The 20,347-nt window shown below is 36.7% G+C and overlaps 1 protein-coding gene across 7 annotated transcripts in view; it reads left to right on the forward strand.

Moving 5' to 3' along the window:
* ACBD6 (acyl-CoA binding domain containing 6) overlaps positions 1–20,347 on the forward strand; it is a 220,859-nt gene that overhangs the window by 77,323 nt on the left and 123,189 nt on the right. For all 7 annotated transcript variants that reach the window (XR_004272769.1, XR_004272770.1, XR_004272768.1 and 4 more), the window contains exon 5: positions 4,234–4,339. Coding sequence is in view for 2 of the 7 variants with exons in the window: in XM_032291240.1 (XP_032147131.1) it covers positions 4,234–4,339 (106 nt within the window). In the remaining 5 variants the exon portion in view is untranslated. The remainder of the gene's footprint in view (positions 1–4,233; positions 4,340–20,347) is intronic.

The raw sequence follows: 20,347 nt of genomic DNA on the forward strand, positions 1-20,347 counted from the left end.
ACATTCCTTTGCCTTTCAGATCAATAATGTCTAGCTGTACATCCAACAAGTAAATTAGGAACTTAAATTCCTACAAAGAAGTAATATTTACTAGCTGAATTTTGGAAGAAAGTATGCAATGCGGGATTTTATCCTGGAAAGACTTCCTCCAAAGGAACTTCACAGAGTGGCATTTTTGGTGAATTACCATTGATCAGTGTCCATTTTTCAACCTCAAAGATGTAGAAAAAAGATCCATAGATGGAGCAGACCTTTAGGGACAAAGTAGGAATAATAAAATTGACCCAAAACTGAGGTGTAAACTAAAATGCTTATTTGTTTACCAAAGGGACTATGTCTTTATAGTGATTGAAGTGCTAGGTCCCTCCTTTCTGAGAATTGAATAGTCCAGAAAAACAGATTGATAGTTAAATGATCATTTATGAACATAAAAATAGAGCCAGGGAAAGTGTATTATTTTGAGGATTGCCTTAGCCATGGTCCTAATGAGACCTCATGAACGAACTGTCTTCCACCAGAAAAATTCCTCAGAATGCTTTTGGGCGTTAGTCTTGTGGTTATACTTCCTAGAAGTATACTAACTGTAGTAAGGAGAGAGTTGTAATGCCTCCCCTTTACAAACCAGGGGAAGAGTGAGCAGAGGGAATGTGGAAGAGAAGAATGGTAAGGAAATACTTGGCACGGGAGCCCTTTCAGGTAGATCAGTTCAGTAAAGAATGCATTTATCTCAAGTTGAGGAGCTGGAAATTGAGTCACTTAAAATGATCTATACCTCCATGTCCTCTTAAAGGTGTTTGTGTATCCTAGAGCCCACATATATACATTCCTTAGTTTGAGGAATTATGGCGTTTGTTTGTATCTTTGTAGATAATGGCTTACTTTCTTTGGATTTTCATTCATGAAATAGATACTTATGCAATTGCCTACTAGAATACTTTGTTTTATATCTGATTTCCAGTTGCTTGATAAATATATGGATTGAATTGAATATTTGTTGAATGTGCCTGTTAAATGGATTTCCAAGCTAGTTTCTTCCATAATTTTTGTAGTTAAATGGACTTCATATGTCTTGCCATGAGACCTATTTGAAATATTCTTTTGGTAAAAAGATGCCATCTGAGTAGAAATTGGTACAGATAACATTTTTAAAAATGGGCAAGGATCTTCCTGTGATTGGGTGAAAAAGATAGCCATATTTAAACACTATTCCTCTTTCCCATAAAGAGTGCTCTTATGTTTCAAAAGAATTTCAAAGAAAAATGTGATTATTCCTTCAGGTATATAAATATATTTTCTGTCAATTTCAGAAAAAAATGTAGTAATCTAAAGAAGAGACTTTCTGTTTTGTGCTAGAGATTACATGGGACGTCCTTTAAGGTAGCATCATAAAGATAACTCACAGTCATCTATAGGTAATTAAATATGATAATTTTTAGATGCACATTCAACAAAGAGGAAAAAAGATAACTGAGTAAAAAATCAAGAAAGGAAAATAAAGATGTGAAAAGACGTTTATTAAAGGCTGTACTGTGTTTCATAATGATTGGATTCATTTGCATGTTATTTTATTTCAGATAAGCATGGATACAGTGGGCAATATAGACTATGGAAGACTGTATTGAGCTCTTAGAGAACTGTAGAGAGAGAATTTAATTTACACATTGTACATGGTTTTGTTAGGGGTGGAAATAGGGAATGATGTTGCTCCAGCTGTTTCTTCATTTTGGCCACTAGGTGGTGACATTGTATAAAGACAGCTTGGTTGTGGAGGTTAAGATACTCAAAATTTGGTGTGGGACTGGATATCTATAATTTTTTAATATTCATCATTCAGCCTTGTGACACATTTTTGGTGATTTTATTGGGCTTCTCTTTTTAATATTTATATGTGTACACTATCCTGAAGTATTTTGTTAATATCTCTGTGCCTAGCATATTTAGTGATAAACTGTATATGATAAACAGATACTTAGATAACCAAATGCCACCTGCCCTCCAAAGAATTCACAAAGCAAAACAAACTAATTGTTACATTTGATGTGTCTAAGAAACATAGTTAAGATATATTAAATGAAACAAATTTATGTATGTTTATACTTAAATTTGTTTCATTTACTGTTTGTTTTTGAGTTGGAATCTTGCTGTCACTGGGCTGAAGTGCAGTGCCGCGATCTTGGCTCACTGCAATCTCTGCCTTCTGGTTTCAAGCAATTTGCCTTCCTCAGCCTCCCGAGTAGCTGGGATTACAGGTGCTTGTCACCACTCCTGGCTAACTTTTAGTAGAGTCAGAATTTCACCATGTTGGCCAGGATGGTCTCTATCTCCTGACCTCGTGATCCGCCTGCCTTGGTCTCCCAAAGTGCTGGGATTACAGGCGTGAACCACTGTGCCCAGCCTGTGTTTGCTTTTTTTATTTTTTTTATACTGCTTATAGCATAGGTATACATAAAGAGGGGCCACTCCAAAAGCCTTTTCATCTGTGAATAACCGTTATATATTACTGTGTATGGGTAACCCACATGTCAAGGATCCTTCTGTGCCCTACCACCAACTTCCCATTATTTTCTAATTCAAAAACAATTGGTGACTAGCATTGTAGTATTCCTATGAGTTAAAAAGACTCAGTCCCTTCTATAACGGTTGAGGTTGGTGCCTCTTGAATTAGTGGGTTCTCTGTTACTGGATTAGAAGAAAGTAGGTCCCTATTAACCTTAAATTGAGTCTCTGAAGGCATTCTTTCATAGACATGGTGTTTTTAATGGTGGTTAAATATAGCTAAAGTGGTATTATATGCAGCCCTACTTTTTAAAATCAGAATTCTCTTTTCTGGGGTTTGGCCTCACTTCTTATTTTCTTTACAGAATTAAGTAATTGAAAAAGCATTTTCTCTTCTGTACAACAGGACCTTTTCAAGTGACCATATAGTCCTATTAAACATGATTTCTTACTTAAAACCTACCTCATTTTCTCTAGCAGGAAGCAAGTTGTTTCTGCTCTGTTCTCTTATAGTCCTTTCTAAGGATCCAACTTTTACCTTATGCTGATCGTGTATAAATTTTTGTTGTCCCAGCTATACTGCTTGTGTCTTAAAGGCAAACTTTCTGGCTTAGCCTTGTATCTGTTATCAACAAATTCTTGTCCAATGCCTTACATGTAGTAGGTGCTCAATAAAATACTTCAGATGCTTAAGGAACACTTAGATGGCTGATGCCAAAGTAGTATGTTTTAAGATAATTAGCTATGACTGGAAATAACTTTCTTTATAGCACAAGATGTTTAGATTGGCTTTTAAGATAGAAGAACTCCTATGGCCAGGTGTTTTGCTTTCTGATGAATGGATGCTATGGCATTGCAGTTTATAAAACACAATAGTTTGATTTTTGGAACTCAAAATGCATTCCTTTATATTTTATAAAATTCAGTACACATATGTGGCAGTTTCGTTGTTAGTATTCTAAATTAGTGATCTTTATGGGAGTCACGGATTCTTTTAAGAATCTGATTGAAACAATTCTTCCCCCAATGTATGCAACACCCAGAAAAATGCACGTGCCTTACAAAGATAATTCTGTACATTATTTAGAGAGCTCATAGATTTCATGTTAAGAACTTCTGCTTCAGATTTTGGAATAGACTGCAGCTGATTAGTCAAAAGGCAGCATAATATAATAGAAAAATGTACTGTATACAAAATTAGTTGATCTAAGTGAGTTCTAGCTCTTTTTCTACCTTTGATAAATGTAGTACCATTTGGCAGGTCATTTAACCTCTCTTTTTGCCTGTTTCTTCATTTGTAAAGTGAAATTGTTGGATGAAAGATTAAGTGAATTAGCACATGCAATATACTTAGAAGAGTGCTGGGTGTGCTTCCCAGCTTTTCCTTCTAGTCTTTGATTCTACTATCTTATAAAAGATTTCTGAATTTTTAATGCCCCTCCCCCTCTTTGTCCAATTAATTTTCTTTCCTTTAAGAAAATTGCTTTCATATATATATTTAAAACTTGAATAACAATTAATTCTCTTATCCTGTAAGGCAAGTAGGAAACTAAGAACTTTAGCCTTTTCAGGAGTTAGATATATTACGTCTGCTGAAAAATTATTACCGTTCATGTAAAATGTTTTTATAAACAGATTCCGTTAACACCTATGTCAGCAGCAAACAGATTGTGTTAAAAATATGTAACTTTTATGTATTACCCAGTAAGAAAACACCTTTCTTTTTTTTTATTCTAGGGAAGAAGACAAAAATATATTTGATTACTGCAGGGAAAACAACATTGACCATATAACCAAAGCCATCAAATCGAAAAATGTGGATGTGAATGTGAAAGATGAAGAGGTATGAAAAACATGCTCCATTAACTATTTTCCTGTGCATTATTAATTATTATCCTGTGCATTGTTGTTCTGCCCCAGTGCCTTTTCCTAAATGGTAGGCCAATGAACTACAACTCAAAGTACAGTATGGTTAAGAGTATCAGAATATTTAAATCAGATGGTATTCGCTAGTTAAGATACTTTCTGTGATTATGTCCAACATATTTTTTATCTATGTTTTAGAAGTTACTACCTGAAATTTGTAGGTGTCTAATAGCTTCCATTTGTTTATGCTAAAGGGAGCGGTTATTAGCATACTAAGTGAAATCTGTAGGTAATAGGAAAATCTCATTTATAAATAGCTTTCATGTCTTCTGTTATACCTTGAACAACTAGGTATATTGCTCGATAAATATCTCTCTAGAAAACTGTCAGAGTTTTGGTAAATCAATAATTTAAATGCTGACCTACTTATTAAAGGAATCCTATAGTAAATTACTTTATAAAATGTATTACCTCTTCTTTTTTTTAAAGAGAGACAGGGTCTCTCTCTGTAGCCCAGGCTGGAGTGCAGTGGTGCGCTCATAGCTCACTGCATCCTCAAACTCATGGGCTTAAGTGGTCCCCTTGCCTCAGCCTCCCAAGTAGCCAGGACTATAGGCATGTGCCATTACTCCTGGCTAATTTTTTATTGTTTTGTAGAGATGGCCATCCAGGTTGGTTTTGGCTCTTTTTTATTTTTGTATGCTATGGCCGTCCAGGTTGGTCTTGACCTCCTGGCCTCAAATTATTCTCCTGCCTTGGCTTCCCGAAGTGTTGGGATTATAGGCATGAGCCACTGTGCCTTGCCTATTACTTCTTAATTTATTTGTGTTGTGAATAATACCATTCACATATTGAGTTTTGACTGACCCTGAATTATAGTTGTTAACAAAGGAGCAAAGTTTACTAATTCACTTATAATCATTTTCTCATTCTTTGGTGATGCAAGGTGGCAATTGTTAGGAAGAAATCATTAAGTGATCACAGATAATCTGTAGAATAGATAATAATCAACTTATATGTAATTCAAAGCTCCCTATACAGGTTAGCCCTTAATATTATCTCACCTTTAAGGAATATCTTTCCTGTGATGATATTGTCAATGGCATCTGGAATTGAAAATGTAAGACTGTGATACTGCACAAACGGACTAGTAATACTGTGTGTTTTTAACTAAGTAGTGAAACAAACAGAGCTAAAAGATGTGGATAGGGAAAAACCAGAAGTCAAATTGTGAAAAAATAATACCAGGTCTTCTTACTCTAATTAGGGTTCTTTTTCCTTTTCCTTTTTCTTTTATTTTTTATTTTTTGGCCTTTCAGGGTCAGAATACAAGCATACCTCTGAAATATTGCATATTCAGTTCCAGACCACTGCAATAAAGTGACTATCATAATAAAGCAAGTCACGTGAGATTTTTGGTTTTCCAACGCATATAAAAGTTACACTATACTATAGTTTATTAAGTGTAGAGTAGTATTATATCTTTTAAAAAGTACATACCTTAATTTAAAATAGTTATTAATAAAAAATTCTGACAATCATCTGACTTGCCTTCAGCAAGTCATAGTTTTTTTTGCTGGTGAAAGGTCCTGCCTCAGTGTTGATGGCTGCTGACTGATCACAGTCATGGTCACTGAAGACTGGGGTGGCTGTGGCAATGTCTTAAAATAAGTCAGCAGTGAAGATAGCTACAATGATTAAGTTTTCCTTCATAAAAGATTACTCTGTACATGCAATTACCCACTGTAGAACTTCTTTCAAAATTGTAGCCAATCCTTTCAAACCCTGCCACTGCTTTATCACTGAGTGTATGTTATATTTTAAATTTTTTGTTATTTTAACAATGTACACAACATCTTTGCTGGAGTAGAATCTGTCTTAAGGAACCACTTTCTTTGCTTACCCATAAGAAGCAACTCCTCATCTACTCAAGGAACTGGGATTGTAGGCACCCACCACCATACCTAGCTAAATTTTTTTGTATTTTTAGTACAGATGGGGTTTCACTACATTGGTCAGGCTGGTCTCGAACTCCTGACCTCGTGATCTGCCCACCTTGACCTCCCCAAGTGCTGGGATTACAGGTGTGAGCCACTGTGCCAGGCCCTCAGCCTATCTTTCGAAGCTTTGAGGCCAGCTATTGACTTCTCTCCAGCTGTGAAAGTCCTGGATGGCATCTTCTTTCAATAGTAAGAGTAGTCTATTTTCTCTACATTGAAGGTTGTTGTTGACTGTAGTCACCTTTATCAGTTACTTTAGCTAGGTCTTCTAGATAACTTGCTGCAGCTTCTACATCAGCACTTGGTGCTTTACCTCATACTTTCATGTTATGGAAATGACCTCTTTCCTTTAACCGCATGAACTAGCCTCTGACTTTTCTTCTGAAGCTCCGTTACCGTTCTCAACCTTCATAGACTTGAAGAGAACTAGGGCCTTGCCCTGGATCAGGCTTTGGCTTAAGGGAATGTTGTGGCTGGTTGATCTTCTATCCAGACCACTCATTTTTTCCACATCAACAATAAGGCTGTTTTACTTTTTTTATCATTTGTATGTTCACTAGAATAGCACTTTTAATTAAAAGTGCTCAAGAATTTTTCACTGGCATCCACAAGTTGGCGTTTTGCACAAGAGGCCTAGTTTTTGGACTGATTCTCACTGTCACTCAGGCTGGAGTATAGTGGCATGATCAGGGCTCACTGTAGCTTCTGCCTCCTGGACTCAAGCGATTCTTCCACCTCAGCCCCTCAGGTAGCTCAGTCCACAGGTGTGCACTACCACACCTTGCTGATTTTTGTATTTTTAGTAGACATGGGGTTTTGCCATGTTGCTGAGACTGGTTGTGAACTCCTGGGCTTAAGTAATCTGCCTGCCTTTGCCTCCCAAAATGTTCGGATTACAGACATGAGCCATTGCACCCAGCCAAACTTCCAATTATTTTAATGTGTCTTTTGCAACTTACCTATGTAATTCTAAATAACATACTTATATTTCTTGATTTTTCAACTTTAGACATTATTGATTTCTTTCTGTGTTATATTTAGATATAACTGTTTTACTCATCTTCCCCCCGACCCTCCTGATATAATTATGTCACAACTTTTAATTTCAGCTTTCTGATTGAATCTCTGTTGAATCAGTATTAATATTATTATGACTATGTAGATATGCATTGCTAAGCTGTGGATTGTACTTGTGTGTATCAGTCAGCTTTTGCTGCAGCACAAACAGCCCCCAAATTTCAGTTGCTTAAAGCAACAAACATTTGTTTTTTTGCTTATATCACTGTCTCATGAGATGAGTGACACCATCTCATTTATATATTCTTACAATGCACTTACTTGATTTCTTGCTTTGTATTAATTTGATATTTCAAAAGGATTTTGGATCAGTTGAGACAGTCCATATATTTTAGCTGCTTTTATTATTCTTAATAGTATGAGTGAAGACTGATGATAATATAACAAAGAAATGAATAAGCCACTTTTCAAAGTCACGGTTTTTTCACTGGAAGTATCTTGTGTGTACAGTATGATGGCTGTTAATATTTATCTTTCAAATAACACATACTTTATACAATGCATGTGATAGTTTACAGAGTACTGTCACTTACTACTTTATTATCTTTACAACAGTTCTCTAAGGCAGACATTGTCGTCATTTTACAGACAGGAACTGAAGTTCAGAGACCAGTATTTACTTGCTCAAATGCATATAACTGCTAAGTAGAAGCCAGGTCTGGGGGAGTGTCCTTCCTACCACTAGATTTTATAAGGATAAATTAAAAGAAGAAGTATAAGCAGTTGTCCTTTGGCCTTCCTTGTGTTATGCTCTGATTTGCAATAATTTCTTTTATAAAATGTTGCTAAAAGGCAAATCCACATGTGACCTTCACAAAGATCATTGGATGGACAACAGTGATGGGGTGGAATAAGTGCCTAGAATACAGATAGCTTACACTAAATAACACATATTTTGTGTTTGAAAAGGAAATGTATTGCTTCTGCCATTTCGTTACTTTGATGTAGTGCTGCTTTCCAGACCTTCCAGTTTGTTACCCATGCAGCTACCTTTACCCTCAGCCTGCCAGAACATTGTGTTTCATGAACAGATGAAGTGCTTACACATTCATAGACTGAGACGCCAAGAATTCAGTTGGGTTCTCTCATTGCTCCAAGCAGATTTCTGCCCTCTCAGCCATGACAGCTCAGGTCGGGCTTTGAATACTGATGGCAAACCTTTTATTATTAATCAGGGATTTATATGAATTAATTTAAGAACATAAGGGAGGTGGGAACTTAAAATGAAAATCAAACTTAACATCCCAAAATAAATAGTACTGCTTCATCACATTTAAAGCTCTAGCAAATAAAACAATTTGGTAAGCCTTGATGATGGACTAGAAGTGTGTATCCTCAAAATTAAAGTTCTAGTTAAATATTTTCAACCCTTTTTGTCCTTTTGACATTTTCTTATTATAAGCTGGGTAACAATTAGAGTTTCGAAAGGACATTCAGTTCTTTTTTCTATTTATCTGGTATTTGAACTGGTGGTATTTCCCTATTGATTCCCTAGGATTCTCTGAGATAGTATACACTTTTACTAAAAATGTTGATTCAGCGGGCTCAACCTAATTTTATGACTGAAAATCACGTTTATTGCATTTAAAATTTGCTGTGAGCACATAAAGAAATTTAATTATAATAATAAAATGATAAACTACATTTGTATTCCCACACATTGAAATAAATACATATATTATTAACCGATAACTATGAATTTATAATTTATAATTTGTTACATTATCTGAAATACATACATTTGGATCTAAGTATTGTAGTATATGAGCAAATATATATGAAATGCCTTTTAAATGTATTTCATAATGAAGTTATTTTCTCGTGCATGAGTGTAATTCCTAGAGTACCTCCTTTTTTTTTTTTTTTTTATTTTTTTTTGGTAGTTTTGCTCTTGTTACCCAGGCTTGGGTGCAATGGCGCGATCTCGGCTCACCGCAACCTCCGCCTCCCGGGTTCAGGCAATTCTCCTGCCTCAGCCTCCTGAGTCGCTGGGATTACAGGCACACGCCACCATGCCCAGCTAATTTTTTGTATTTTTAGTAGAGACGGGGTTTCACCATGTTGACCAGGATGGTCTCGATCTCTTGACCTCGTGATCCACCCGCCTCGGCCTCCCACAGTGCTGGGATTACAGGCTTGAGCCACCGCGCCCGGCCGAGTACCTCTTTTATTCATTAAAGCTGCAATTACTACAGGTTGAATATTCCTTATCTGAAAATCCAATATCTGGAATGATTCAAAATCTGAAACTTTTTAACAACAGCATAATGCTCCAAGGAAACGTTCTTTGGAGCACTTTGTATTTCAGACTTTTGGATTAAAGATGGGCAGTCAATAAGTATATAATGTAAATATTCCAACTTTTTATTTTAATCAAAAATTTGAAACACTTCTGGTCCCTAGCATTTGGCATAAGGGATCCTCAACCTATGTATTTGTATTTCATAATGAAGTAGTATACTAATAATATAGTAAGGCATATATTTCTAATTTGAGAAAATTGCCTGGTATTTCATACTGATAAATTAATTAGGGGACATTGTCTATGTTTTGCATAATAGAAAAAGTCTTATAGTTATGCTTAGATGTTTCAAGGTCCAAGTTTCTAGCACCATGGTGTCATACATACTTTTAAAAAAAAAATTAAATGAGGCCAGGTGCAGTGGCTCACACCTGTAATCCCAGCACTTTGGGAGGCTGGTGGATCACGAGGTCAGGAGTTCAAGACCAGCCTGGCTGAGATGGTGAGACTCATCTCTACTAAAAATACAGGAATTAGCCGGGTGTGGTGGTGGGTCCCTGTAATCCCAGCTACTCGGGAGGCTGAGGCAGAGAATTGCTTGAACCCAGGAGGCGGAGGTTGCAGCGAGCTGAGATCACGCAACTGCACTCCAGCCTGGGCGACAGAGCGAGACTCTGTCTCAAAAAAAAATTTTTTTTAATTAAATTAAATTACAACTTTTATTTTACTTTAAATCATTTGAGAAATGCTTGAAAATTATGTTCAAAATATGAAGGGAAAAGTTAAAGAGAATATCTTAAAGGCTATTTATTTTTTTAAATGGTGGTTCAGTTTTTATTTTTGACCCACATTACTACAGCTCTTCACGCCTACCATATATTTATGGTTTTTCCAAGAAAATATCTTTTAAGGGGAAAAGATGATTTCAGTAATTTGTAAAGTATATTTAAAGTATGGGCAGAATATTTGCTATCAAACATCAGGCTCAAATTATGTTTATATGATTCCAGTCACACGTTATTTCTCAGATCAGTGTACTATACAGTCAGCACTAAATACATGCTTATTGTTAGTATTTAAATAGTATTTTAAATCTTTGAAGTAATTTAAATGTTTTAGATCAAATGTAACAAGGCAGTCTTTTAGCAAAATAGATGACATTATTCCAGTGCAGCTGTTTATCATCAGTCCTCTCAAAAGCATTCATACATAGTTTATTGGTTTTCCATAGATTCTTATCTAATGGACTCCCAAATTCCACTTTTATTGGGCTGCTGCTTTAGTTACATTCTTTCCTTTCTGTCCTTTTGACAGTATAATTGTTGTCATTAGCCATTTTCCATAGTCTATTGATTCTTTCAGATACTTTGAAGAAGGTCACCTTTCTCTTGACTACCGTTTCTTTCCTTTCTTACTTTCTTTTACATCTACGGCTCATAACATAATACAGTTTGCGTGCTTTCGGCTTGATAAACTGCTGCAAACTCTGGCAAAACTGTGACAGTACTAATGTAACAGAAAAGCAAAGGATTAAGAGGCAGGGTCAGCATACTGAGGCTAAATTTATGCAGTTATATCAGATTTGAGGAAGGAAGAAAGAATGCATCCTCTTAAATAACTTCCTATATCAGACTATATGTTGTTTTGGTTTTATAGTTGATTAAGATGTTAATTTGAAGGACCTTTGTTTATTCACACTAATGACTGAGAAATGCATTACAAATTGTGTATTAGGCTTGTTTGCATTAATGTAGGCAGTGCTGTTTAAAAATCCAGCCTATGGTCATGCTTTACATCAGGAATTCAGATTTAACACAAACTCAGAAAATAGTGAAAACAGTTTAAATCCTGTGAACCTTGGCAAATTATTTTTGGTATTTTTTCATTGTGGCAAAATATACATAAGATGTAATTATTTTTAAATCTACAGTTCTGTGACATTAAATATGCTCACATGAGGCCGGGCACTGTGACTCACACCTTTAATCCAAGCACTTTGGGAGGCCAAAGCTGGTGGATCACCTGAGGTCAGGAGTTCAAGAACATCCTGGCCAACATGGTGAAACACTGTCTTTACTAAAAAAATAAAAATTAGCTAGGTATGGTGGCACATGCCTGTAGTCCCAGCTACTCGAGAGACTCAGGCAGGAGAATCACTTGAACCCGGGAGGCATAGGTTGCAGTGAGCCAAGATCATGCCACTGGCACTCCAGACTGGGTGAGACTCACTCCAGAGTGAGTGAGACTCCATCTCAAATATATATATATGTTCACATGAGCCAAAGTGTGGTGGCCCACACCTGTAATCCCAAGTACTTGGGAGGTCAAGGCATGAGGAACTCTTAAGCCCTGGCGCTTAAGACTAGGCTGACCAACACAGTGAGATCCCATCTAATAATAAAAAATGAATAAATAAAATAATAAATTTATGTGTGTAACTACCACCACCATACAAATTTTTTATCTTCCGCAGTTGAAACTGTGTACCAAGCTAGGTGTTGTAGCTGATGCCTTAATCCCAGTACTTTGGGAGACTTAGGTGGATGGATCACCTGAAATCAGGAGTTCGAGACCAGCTTGGCCAACATGGTGAAACCCCATCTCTACTAAAAATATAAAAATTAGCCAGCCACAGTGATGCACATCTGTACTCCCAGCTACTCCAGAGGCTGAGGTAGGAGAATCGCTTGAACCTGGGAGGCGGAGGTTGCAGTGAGCTGAGATCACACCGCTGCATTCCAGCCTGGGTGACAGAGTGAGAATTTGTCTCAAAAAAAAAAAAAAAAAGAGAAAAAGAGTCTCAGTACCTATTAAACACTACCCATTCCTCCCTTCCCCTGCCCCCTGGCAACGACCACTCCATTTTCTATCTCTGAATTTGACTACTGCAGGTGCTTCATTAAGTGGAGTCATAATAATATTTGTTCCTTTTGACTGGCTTATTTCACTCAGCATAACATCTTCAAGGTTTGTCCATGTTGTAGCATGTGTCCGTTTCCTTTGGTAAGCCAAATAATACTCCATTGTATGCATATACCACATTTTATTTATTCACATATCCATTGATGGACGCTTGTTTTGCTCTTACCTTTTGACTGTTGTAAATGATGCTATGAACATAATTGTACAAATTTTTGTTTCTTTTTTTCTCCCAATAATTTATTATGAAAAATGTTAAACATACAGAGAAGTTGAATTTTACAGTGAACATCTGTATTTCCACCATCTGGATTCTACCATTAGTATTTTACTATTCTTGGTTTATCTAGCCAGTCATCAAATATATTATATTTTTTGATACATTTTAGAGTACACAGACAATAGTACACTTCGTTCTAAATATCTTAACATGCATAATATTAACTAGAATTCAGTATTTTTCTTTTAAACTAATACTTATATACAGTGAAATGCACAAGTCTTAAGTGCACTTTTGATGTACTTTGACAAATGCATATGCTTAAATAACTGAAGCTCCTATCAAGATATAGAACATTACTGTCACCCCAGAAAATTTCCTCATGTTCCTTCCCAGCCACTCTTTTAATCCCAAAAAGGTAACCACTGTTTTGATATCATTCTACCGTAGATTAGTTCTGCTTGTTCTAGAACTTTATATACATGGGCTTATACATATGTACTCTCTGTGTAGGGCATCTTTTATTCAGCATAATGTTTTTGACACTCATCCATATTGCTATAGTTCAGTACTTCCTTGTTTTGTACTGCTGAATATGTTCCATCATGTGAAAATGCTATTGTCTTATGATGGATACCTGGGCTGTTTTCATGGCAACTTCCTATTATTATTGCTATTAATTACCTCCTTTATACATGATGAAATGATACCTCCTTTTAATATTCCTTTACCCTAAGTAACTAACATTATAGCTTAGTAAATTCTTGTGAAGGGATTTTTTTTCCCCTTCTGAGACAGTCTCACTGGCCGAGGCTGGAGTACAGTGGCTCAATCACGGCTCACTGAGCAATGACCTCATGGGCTCAAGCAATTCTCCCACTGAGCTGAGCCTCCTGTGTAGCTGGGACTACAGACACCATGCCCAGCTAATTTTTGTATTTTTTCTAGAGATGGGTTTTTGCCATGTTCTCCAGACTGGTCTCAAACTTGCCTGCTTTGGCCTCCCAAAATGCTGTAGTTGTGGGCATGAGCCACCACACTGAGCCAGATTTTTTTAAAGTAGTGTATTTAAAATTCTTTTCAATTTCATGACAGATTAGCAACACCATTTTTCCCTACCCTAGATATTTGCCAGTGAAAGAGGTACTTTAGTTGTTGATTTTAAGTGTGTATCACACATACTGGTGTGTGGTTTTCCTTTTAATGCTTGTGAGTAAATTATCCTGCAAGGAGTCATTGGTTTCCATGCTAGGTATATCTTGAGATGTTAGACTATCTCCCTATCTTATTCCTACGTTTTTGAAACAACATTGTCATTTCACTGTGGACGGAGAAGTAAAAGAAGGAGGCATTGTGTAATTTCTGGTGGTTGCAGGTAGGGGAGTTCTCACTATGGCCACCTGCTAAAGTAGGAGCAGCAAAAGGTAGAAGATAGTACAGAGGAGATGGTGTCATTACAGGTTGTTTGTAGTTGAAGTCAATCTCTACTACAATTGTAAATTGATACCCAAATTTTTTGCAGAGAGAAATTCAGGTCCACCCGTTTGCAGTATTTCATTTGCTATTAGACAGTACCATATCATATACCATATGTGTTGATGGAATGGCAGATGACAACTCTTACAAATTTAAATATACCAACTTTGCCATGTTTTATCTACTGTATGTATGGTATACATACTTTGTATTTGATCTCAAAATACTGTAAGAACATCAAGACTCATTTTATAATAGAATACCCTCCCTCCTTCCCTCCCTCCCTCCCTCCCTTTTTTTGACGGTTTTGCTCCAGCTCAGGCTGCAGTACAGTGGCACTATCTTGTCTCACCGCAGCCTCCACCTCCCAGGTTCAAGTGATTCTCCTGCCTTAGCCTCCCGAGTCGCTGGAATTACAGGCACGCGCACCACCACACCCCACTAATTTTTTGTATTTTTAGTAGAGACGGGGTTTCACTGTGTTGACCATGCTTGTATCAAACTCTTGACCTCAGGTGATCTGCCCTCCTCAGCCTCCCAAAGTACTGAAATTATAGGCGTAAGCCACCATGCCTGGCCAGAATCTCTTCTCTTTTCTTTAATTTTGTGAAATTGAGGGGGAAAATCTAATTTAAAAAATTTCTACACGGTTTAAGGACAAGTTACTAAGGAAGTCAAAGAAGCATTTCATATATTAAGATGTGCTCTCTGTATTTTCCAGAAGGTGTGAAAGTAATAACACTTAATAGGTTAGCTGCTACCCTGCACTTTCAAAGCACTTTAGAGTCATTCATCTGTCTGAGGTAGGACAGTGTTAGCATCCTTGGTTAATAGATGAGAACTCTTTTTCCCCTTGTATTTGAGTTCCAGAATTTATTCAGAGCTCTCCAGTGTTTGTGGCTTCTAGTGGCCTAACAAAGATTCCTTTTAATAATGGCTCTCCCTCACCAATCTCCTGAATACCTCTGGGATATTTTTCCAGAAGAGTTTTAAAAATTAGAAACAAAAAATTGTCACTTTTTGTGGTAGCAATAAAAATAAATTTAACTTGAAAATTTATAAGAGAGATTATCCCTCATGGAAAAAGATAATTATATAGACAAATAGGTAAAATATTTCATAAACTTAATAAAGTTTTAGCAGATACAGCTTTAATGCACACCTAATTCATGGTTTTCCTCTGGAGGAGAGATTATGGAATCCTTTACCTAAAATAATTTAATAATTGTGTTGTGTTGGTTTAGGTGTGTTTGTGGTTACCAAAGAGAAAGGAAAGAAACTGCAGGTATTTATTTCCTGATATTATCATAATTATAAGGATAGCATCTCTGCAAATTACCGTTATCTTAAATTGGAGCATGTTTAGAGGAACTTTATAATTTGAAGAAGTAGAAGGTATCACAGACACCTCATTTTGCTGGGTTTTGTTCACTTAAGTATAGAGCATCTTGAAGGTTAAAATTCCAAATCCTGATTTGTTTTGTCTGTGTTTATTTACACGTATGTTTAATCCCACTCTTGTTTTGGAGCTTTTTAATAGTGCATGGAATATTAATCATTAGGTGGTCTTAATGTAGATCTCTTCAGTGCTTCTACAGAAAGTCATTGTCAGAGAATTCATTCTAATTCAAGGTTAATTAGTGTACCATTAAAATAATGTGTTACAAGAATTAATTGCATTGCGGGTCAGAAAATGTGTTAAAAAGCATTGTATAAATGTCTGAGAGCACACCATCCTTCTTAAAACATTGCTATACATGTGCCACCCTTCTGGAAAATAGATCCAAAGTGAAAATCACTATGGAGGTCCAGTCATAGGTGTTTCCCCTAAAGTAAATTTTTGGCACCACATGGAAAATTTAAAATATAACTCCCATTAACAGTAAAATGTGTTGCTTGTCAGCTTTACCATTGTGAAACAGCTCAGATTTATATTACAGCTTTAGTTGATGTAACCCTGTTGGGTCAAACCTAAGGAAAATTCAGGAACATGGTCGAGAGATGGAAATTATCTATACATTTTATGGTAAAAAAAAAAAAAAAAAAAAGTACAAAACATAGTATGTTGTCCTACTTAAGTAGAGTGTAGTTTTTGTAAGTATCCTGTGTAAATATATTATACATCATCTTAACTGTGTAGTAACTTTTGTCAGTAGTTTAACCTAGTAGCCATAAAATGCACACTTAAAATTAGAACTAAAAATGGTAGACTTTGAAATTTTATCTGATTCTTTTAATGTATTAATGAATGTTGTGAAACAATGGCATGGACCTGTAGAATATTTTATTCATTAGTATTTGTTGAGAGTCATTAAAATATCTAATTGTTCATATGGAGGACTTTTGAATTAGAGCCCTAGTAACAGCAGGTCACATTAGAGCTACAAAAATTTTAACATAGGAAACTGTGCTCTAGGACTCAACTATACATTTTCACTTGTACTCTTAGAATTGTCTCCACTAAAAAATAACTGCTAGTGGGCTCTGAACAAGGTAAAATAAAATAGTTTCGATACTACAACAAATTGTGAATGATTTGCCCACATTTTTAAATTCTCTGCTTCCCTCCCTCTTAGGATTTTGCTTAAGCCTATTAGAAAACAGATATTCACAGGTAAATAATAGTAAATCAAGCAAATGAAAGCAAAAGAAGACAATTTGTCGGGGAGAAGTTTTCCTACTCTGTTTTTCTTTTGAAGAATAGATCCTACTTTAATTAGTTGAACTAATAGGTGTGTGAAGAGAGTCCGAATGATAAAAACAATGTAGGCAGTTTTAGAAAAGCTTTCTTGAAAGGTGCTTTCTGCTTTAAAGCAATCCTTGCCCCAGCTTGTATCTATTTAAAATCTTTTCTAAAAGGACATGAAGCAGGAATTTCAACTTAATGTGGAAAAACATCCCATTCTTTAAAAATCACAAACATCATTTCCACCTTCAGAAGGTAGTAAGCCATGCATCACTCATTTACTCATAAAAACCCTTAGCTTCGGGGGTTTTGTTTATTCTTCTGAACAAAGTAGGCTTTTTTATTTATTTATTTATTTCATTAACTAGAACAAGATTTTCTGGCAGTAGAGAATAGAAATAATGCATGTAGTAACTGTGAGTCTTTGGTAGACAAGTGTTAAAATTAATATTTCATATTGAACAGTTTATCTCCTAATAGTTAATCATCCATTCCCTTCTGCAAGTGGCTTTCACAGTCAACTGTTTGATAATAGACACTAATAGATTGTGCTAGTGTTTTTGAGGTATTTCAGAGTGCAAACTTGGCAATAATAAGGAGAAATGCTTATTTTCAAACTTTTTTCCCCCATTTATTTTATTGCATTTTAGGTTTTGGGGTACATGTGAAGAACATGCAAAATTGTTGCCTAGGTACACACATGGCAGTGTGATTTGCTGCCTTCCTCCCCATCACCTACATCTGGCATTTCTCCCCATGCTATCTCTCCCCAGCTCCCCACTCCCCACCGTCCCTCCCCTATTTCCCCCCAACTGACCCCATTGTGTAGTGCTCCCCTCCCTGTGTGCATGTGTTCTCATTGTTCAACACCCGCCTATGAGTGAGAACATGCGGCGCTTGATCTTCTACTCTTCTGTCAGCTTGCTGAGAATGATGGTTTCTAGGTTCATCCATGTCCCTACAAAGGACCCAAACTCATCGTTTTTGATGACTGCATAATATTCCATGGTGTATATGTGCCACATTTTCCCTCTCCAGTCTATCGTCGATGGGCATTTGGGTTGGTTCCAGGTCTTTGCTACTGTAAACAGTGGTGCAATGAACATTCGTGTGCACGTGTCCTTATAGTAGAACGATCTGTAATCCTTTGGATATATACCCAGTAATGGGATTGCTGGGTCAAAAGGAATTTCTATTTCTAGGTCCTTGAGGAATCGCCACACTGTCTTCCACAATGGTTGAACTAATTTACACTCCCACCAACAGTGCAAAAGTGTTCCTATTTCTCCACATCCTCTCCAGCATCTGTAGTCTCCAGATTTTTTAATGATCGCCATTCTAACTGGCATGAGATGGTATCTCAATGTGGTTTTGATTTGCATTTCTCTGATGACCAGTGATGATGAGCATTTTTTCATATGTTTGTTGGCCTGATGTATATCTTCTTTTGTAAAGTGTCTGTTCATATCCTTTGCCCACTTTTGAATGGGCTTGTTAGTTTTTTTCTTGTAAATCTGTTTTAGTTCTCTGTAAATTCTGGATATCAGCCCTTTGTCAGATGGGTAAACTGGAAAAATTTTTTCTCATTCTGTTGGTTGCCGATTCACTCTAATGACTGTTTCTTTTGCTGTGCAGAAGCTGTGGAGTTTGATTAGGTCCCATTTGTCTATTTTGGCTTTTGTTGTCAATGCTTTTGGTGTTTTGGTCATGAAGTCCTTGCCTACACCTATGTCCTGAATGGTTTTGACTAGATTTTCTTCTAGGGTTTTTACGGTGTTAGGTCTTATGTTTAAGTCTTTAATCCATCTGGAGTTAATTTTAGTGTAAGGTGTCAGGAAGGGGTCCAGCTTCTGCTTTCTGCACATGGCTAGCCAGCTTTCCCAACACCATTTATTGAATAGGGAATCCTTTCCCCATTGCTTGTTTTTGTCTGGTTTGTCAAAGATCAGATGGTTGTAGATATGTTGCGTTGCCTCCGAGACTTCTGTTCTGTTCCATTGGTCTATATCTCTGTTTTGGTACCAGTGCCATGCTGTTTTGATTATTGTAGCCTTGTAGTATAGTTTGAAGTCTGGTAGTGTGATGCCTCCCGCCTTGTTCTTTTTGCTTAGAATTGACTTGGCTATGCTGGCTGTCTTTTGGTTCCATATGAAGTTTAAGGTGGTTTTTTCCAGTTCTGCGAAGAAGGTCATTGGTAGCTTGATGGGGATAGCATTGAATCTGTAAATTACTTTGGGCAGTATGGCCATTTTCACGATATTGATTCTTCCTAACCATGAACATGGAATGTTTCTCCATCTGTTTGTGTCCTCTCTTATTTCGTTGAACAGTGGCTTGTAGTTCTCCTTGAAGAGGTCCTTTGCGTTCCTTGTTAGTTGTATTCCTAGGTATTTTATTCTCTTTGTGGCAATTGTGAATGGAAGTTTGTTCTTGATTTGGCTCTCTTTAAGTCTGTTATTGGTGTATAGGAATGCATGTGATTTTTGTACATTGATTTTGTATCCTGAGACTTTGCTGAACTTGCTTATCAGTTTCAGGAGATTTGGGGCTGAGACGATGGGGTCCTCTAGATATACAATCATGTCGTCTGCAAATAGAGACAATTTGACTTCCTCCTTTCCTATTTGAATGCCCTTTATTTCTTTTTCTTGCCTGATTGCTCTGGCTAGAACTTCTAATACTATATTGAATAGCAGTGGTGAGAGAGGGCATCCTTGTCTGGTGCCACATTTCAAGGGGAATGCTTCCAGTTTTTGCCCATTCAGTATGATATTGGCTGTTGGTTTGTCATAAATAGCTTTTATTATTTTGAGATACGTTCCATCAATACCTAGCTTATTGAGGGTTTTTAGCATAAAGGGCTGTTGAATTTTGTCAAAGGCCTTCTCTGCATCAATTGAGATAATCATGTGGTTTTTGTCTTTGGTTCTGTTTATGTGGTGAATTACATTTATAGACTTGCATATGTTGAACCAGCCTTGCATCCCCGGGATGAAGCCTACTTGATCATGGTGGATAAGCTTGTTGATGTGCTGTTGCAATCGGCTTGTCAGTATTTTATTGAAGATTTTTGCATCTATGTTCATCATGGATATTGGCCTGAAGTTTTCTTTTCTTGTTGAGTCTCTGCCGGGTTTTGGAATCAGGATGATGTTGGTCTCATAAAATGATTTGGGAAGAATTCCCTCTTTTTGTATTGTTTGGAATAGTTTCAGAAGGAATGGTACCAGCTCCTCTTTGTATGTCTGGTAGAATTCGGCTGTGAACCCGTCTGGACCTGGGCTTTTTTTGGGTGGTAAGCTCTTAATTGCTGCCTCAACTTCAGACCTTGTTATGGGTCTGTTCAGGGTTTCAGCTTCTTCCTG

Source organism: Sapajus apella, unplaced genomic scaffold (assembly GCF_009761245.1).
Source record: "Sapajus apella isolate SASKATOON/1434 unplaced genomic scaffold, GSC_monkey_1.0 scaffold25, whole genome shotgun sequence".
Classification (NCBI taxonomy): domain Eukaryota; kingdom Metazoa; phylum Chordata; class Mammalia; order Primates; family Cebidae; genus Sapajus; species Sapajus apella.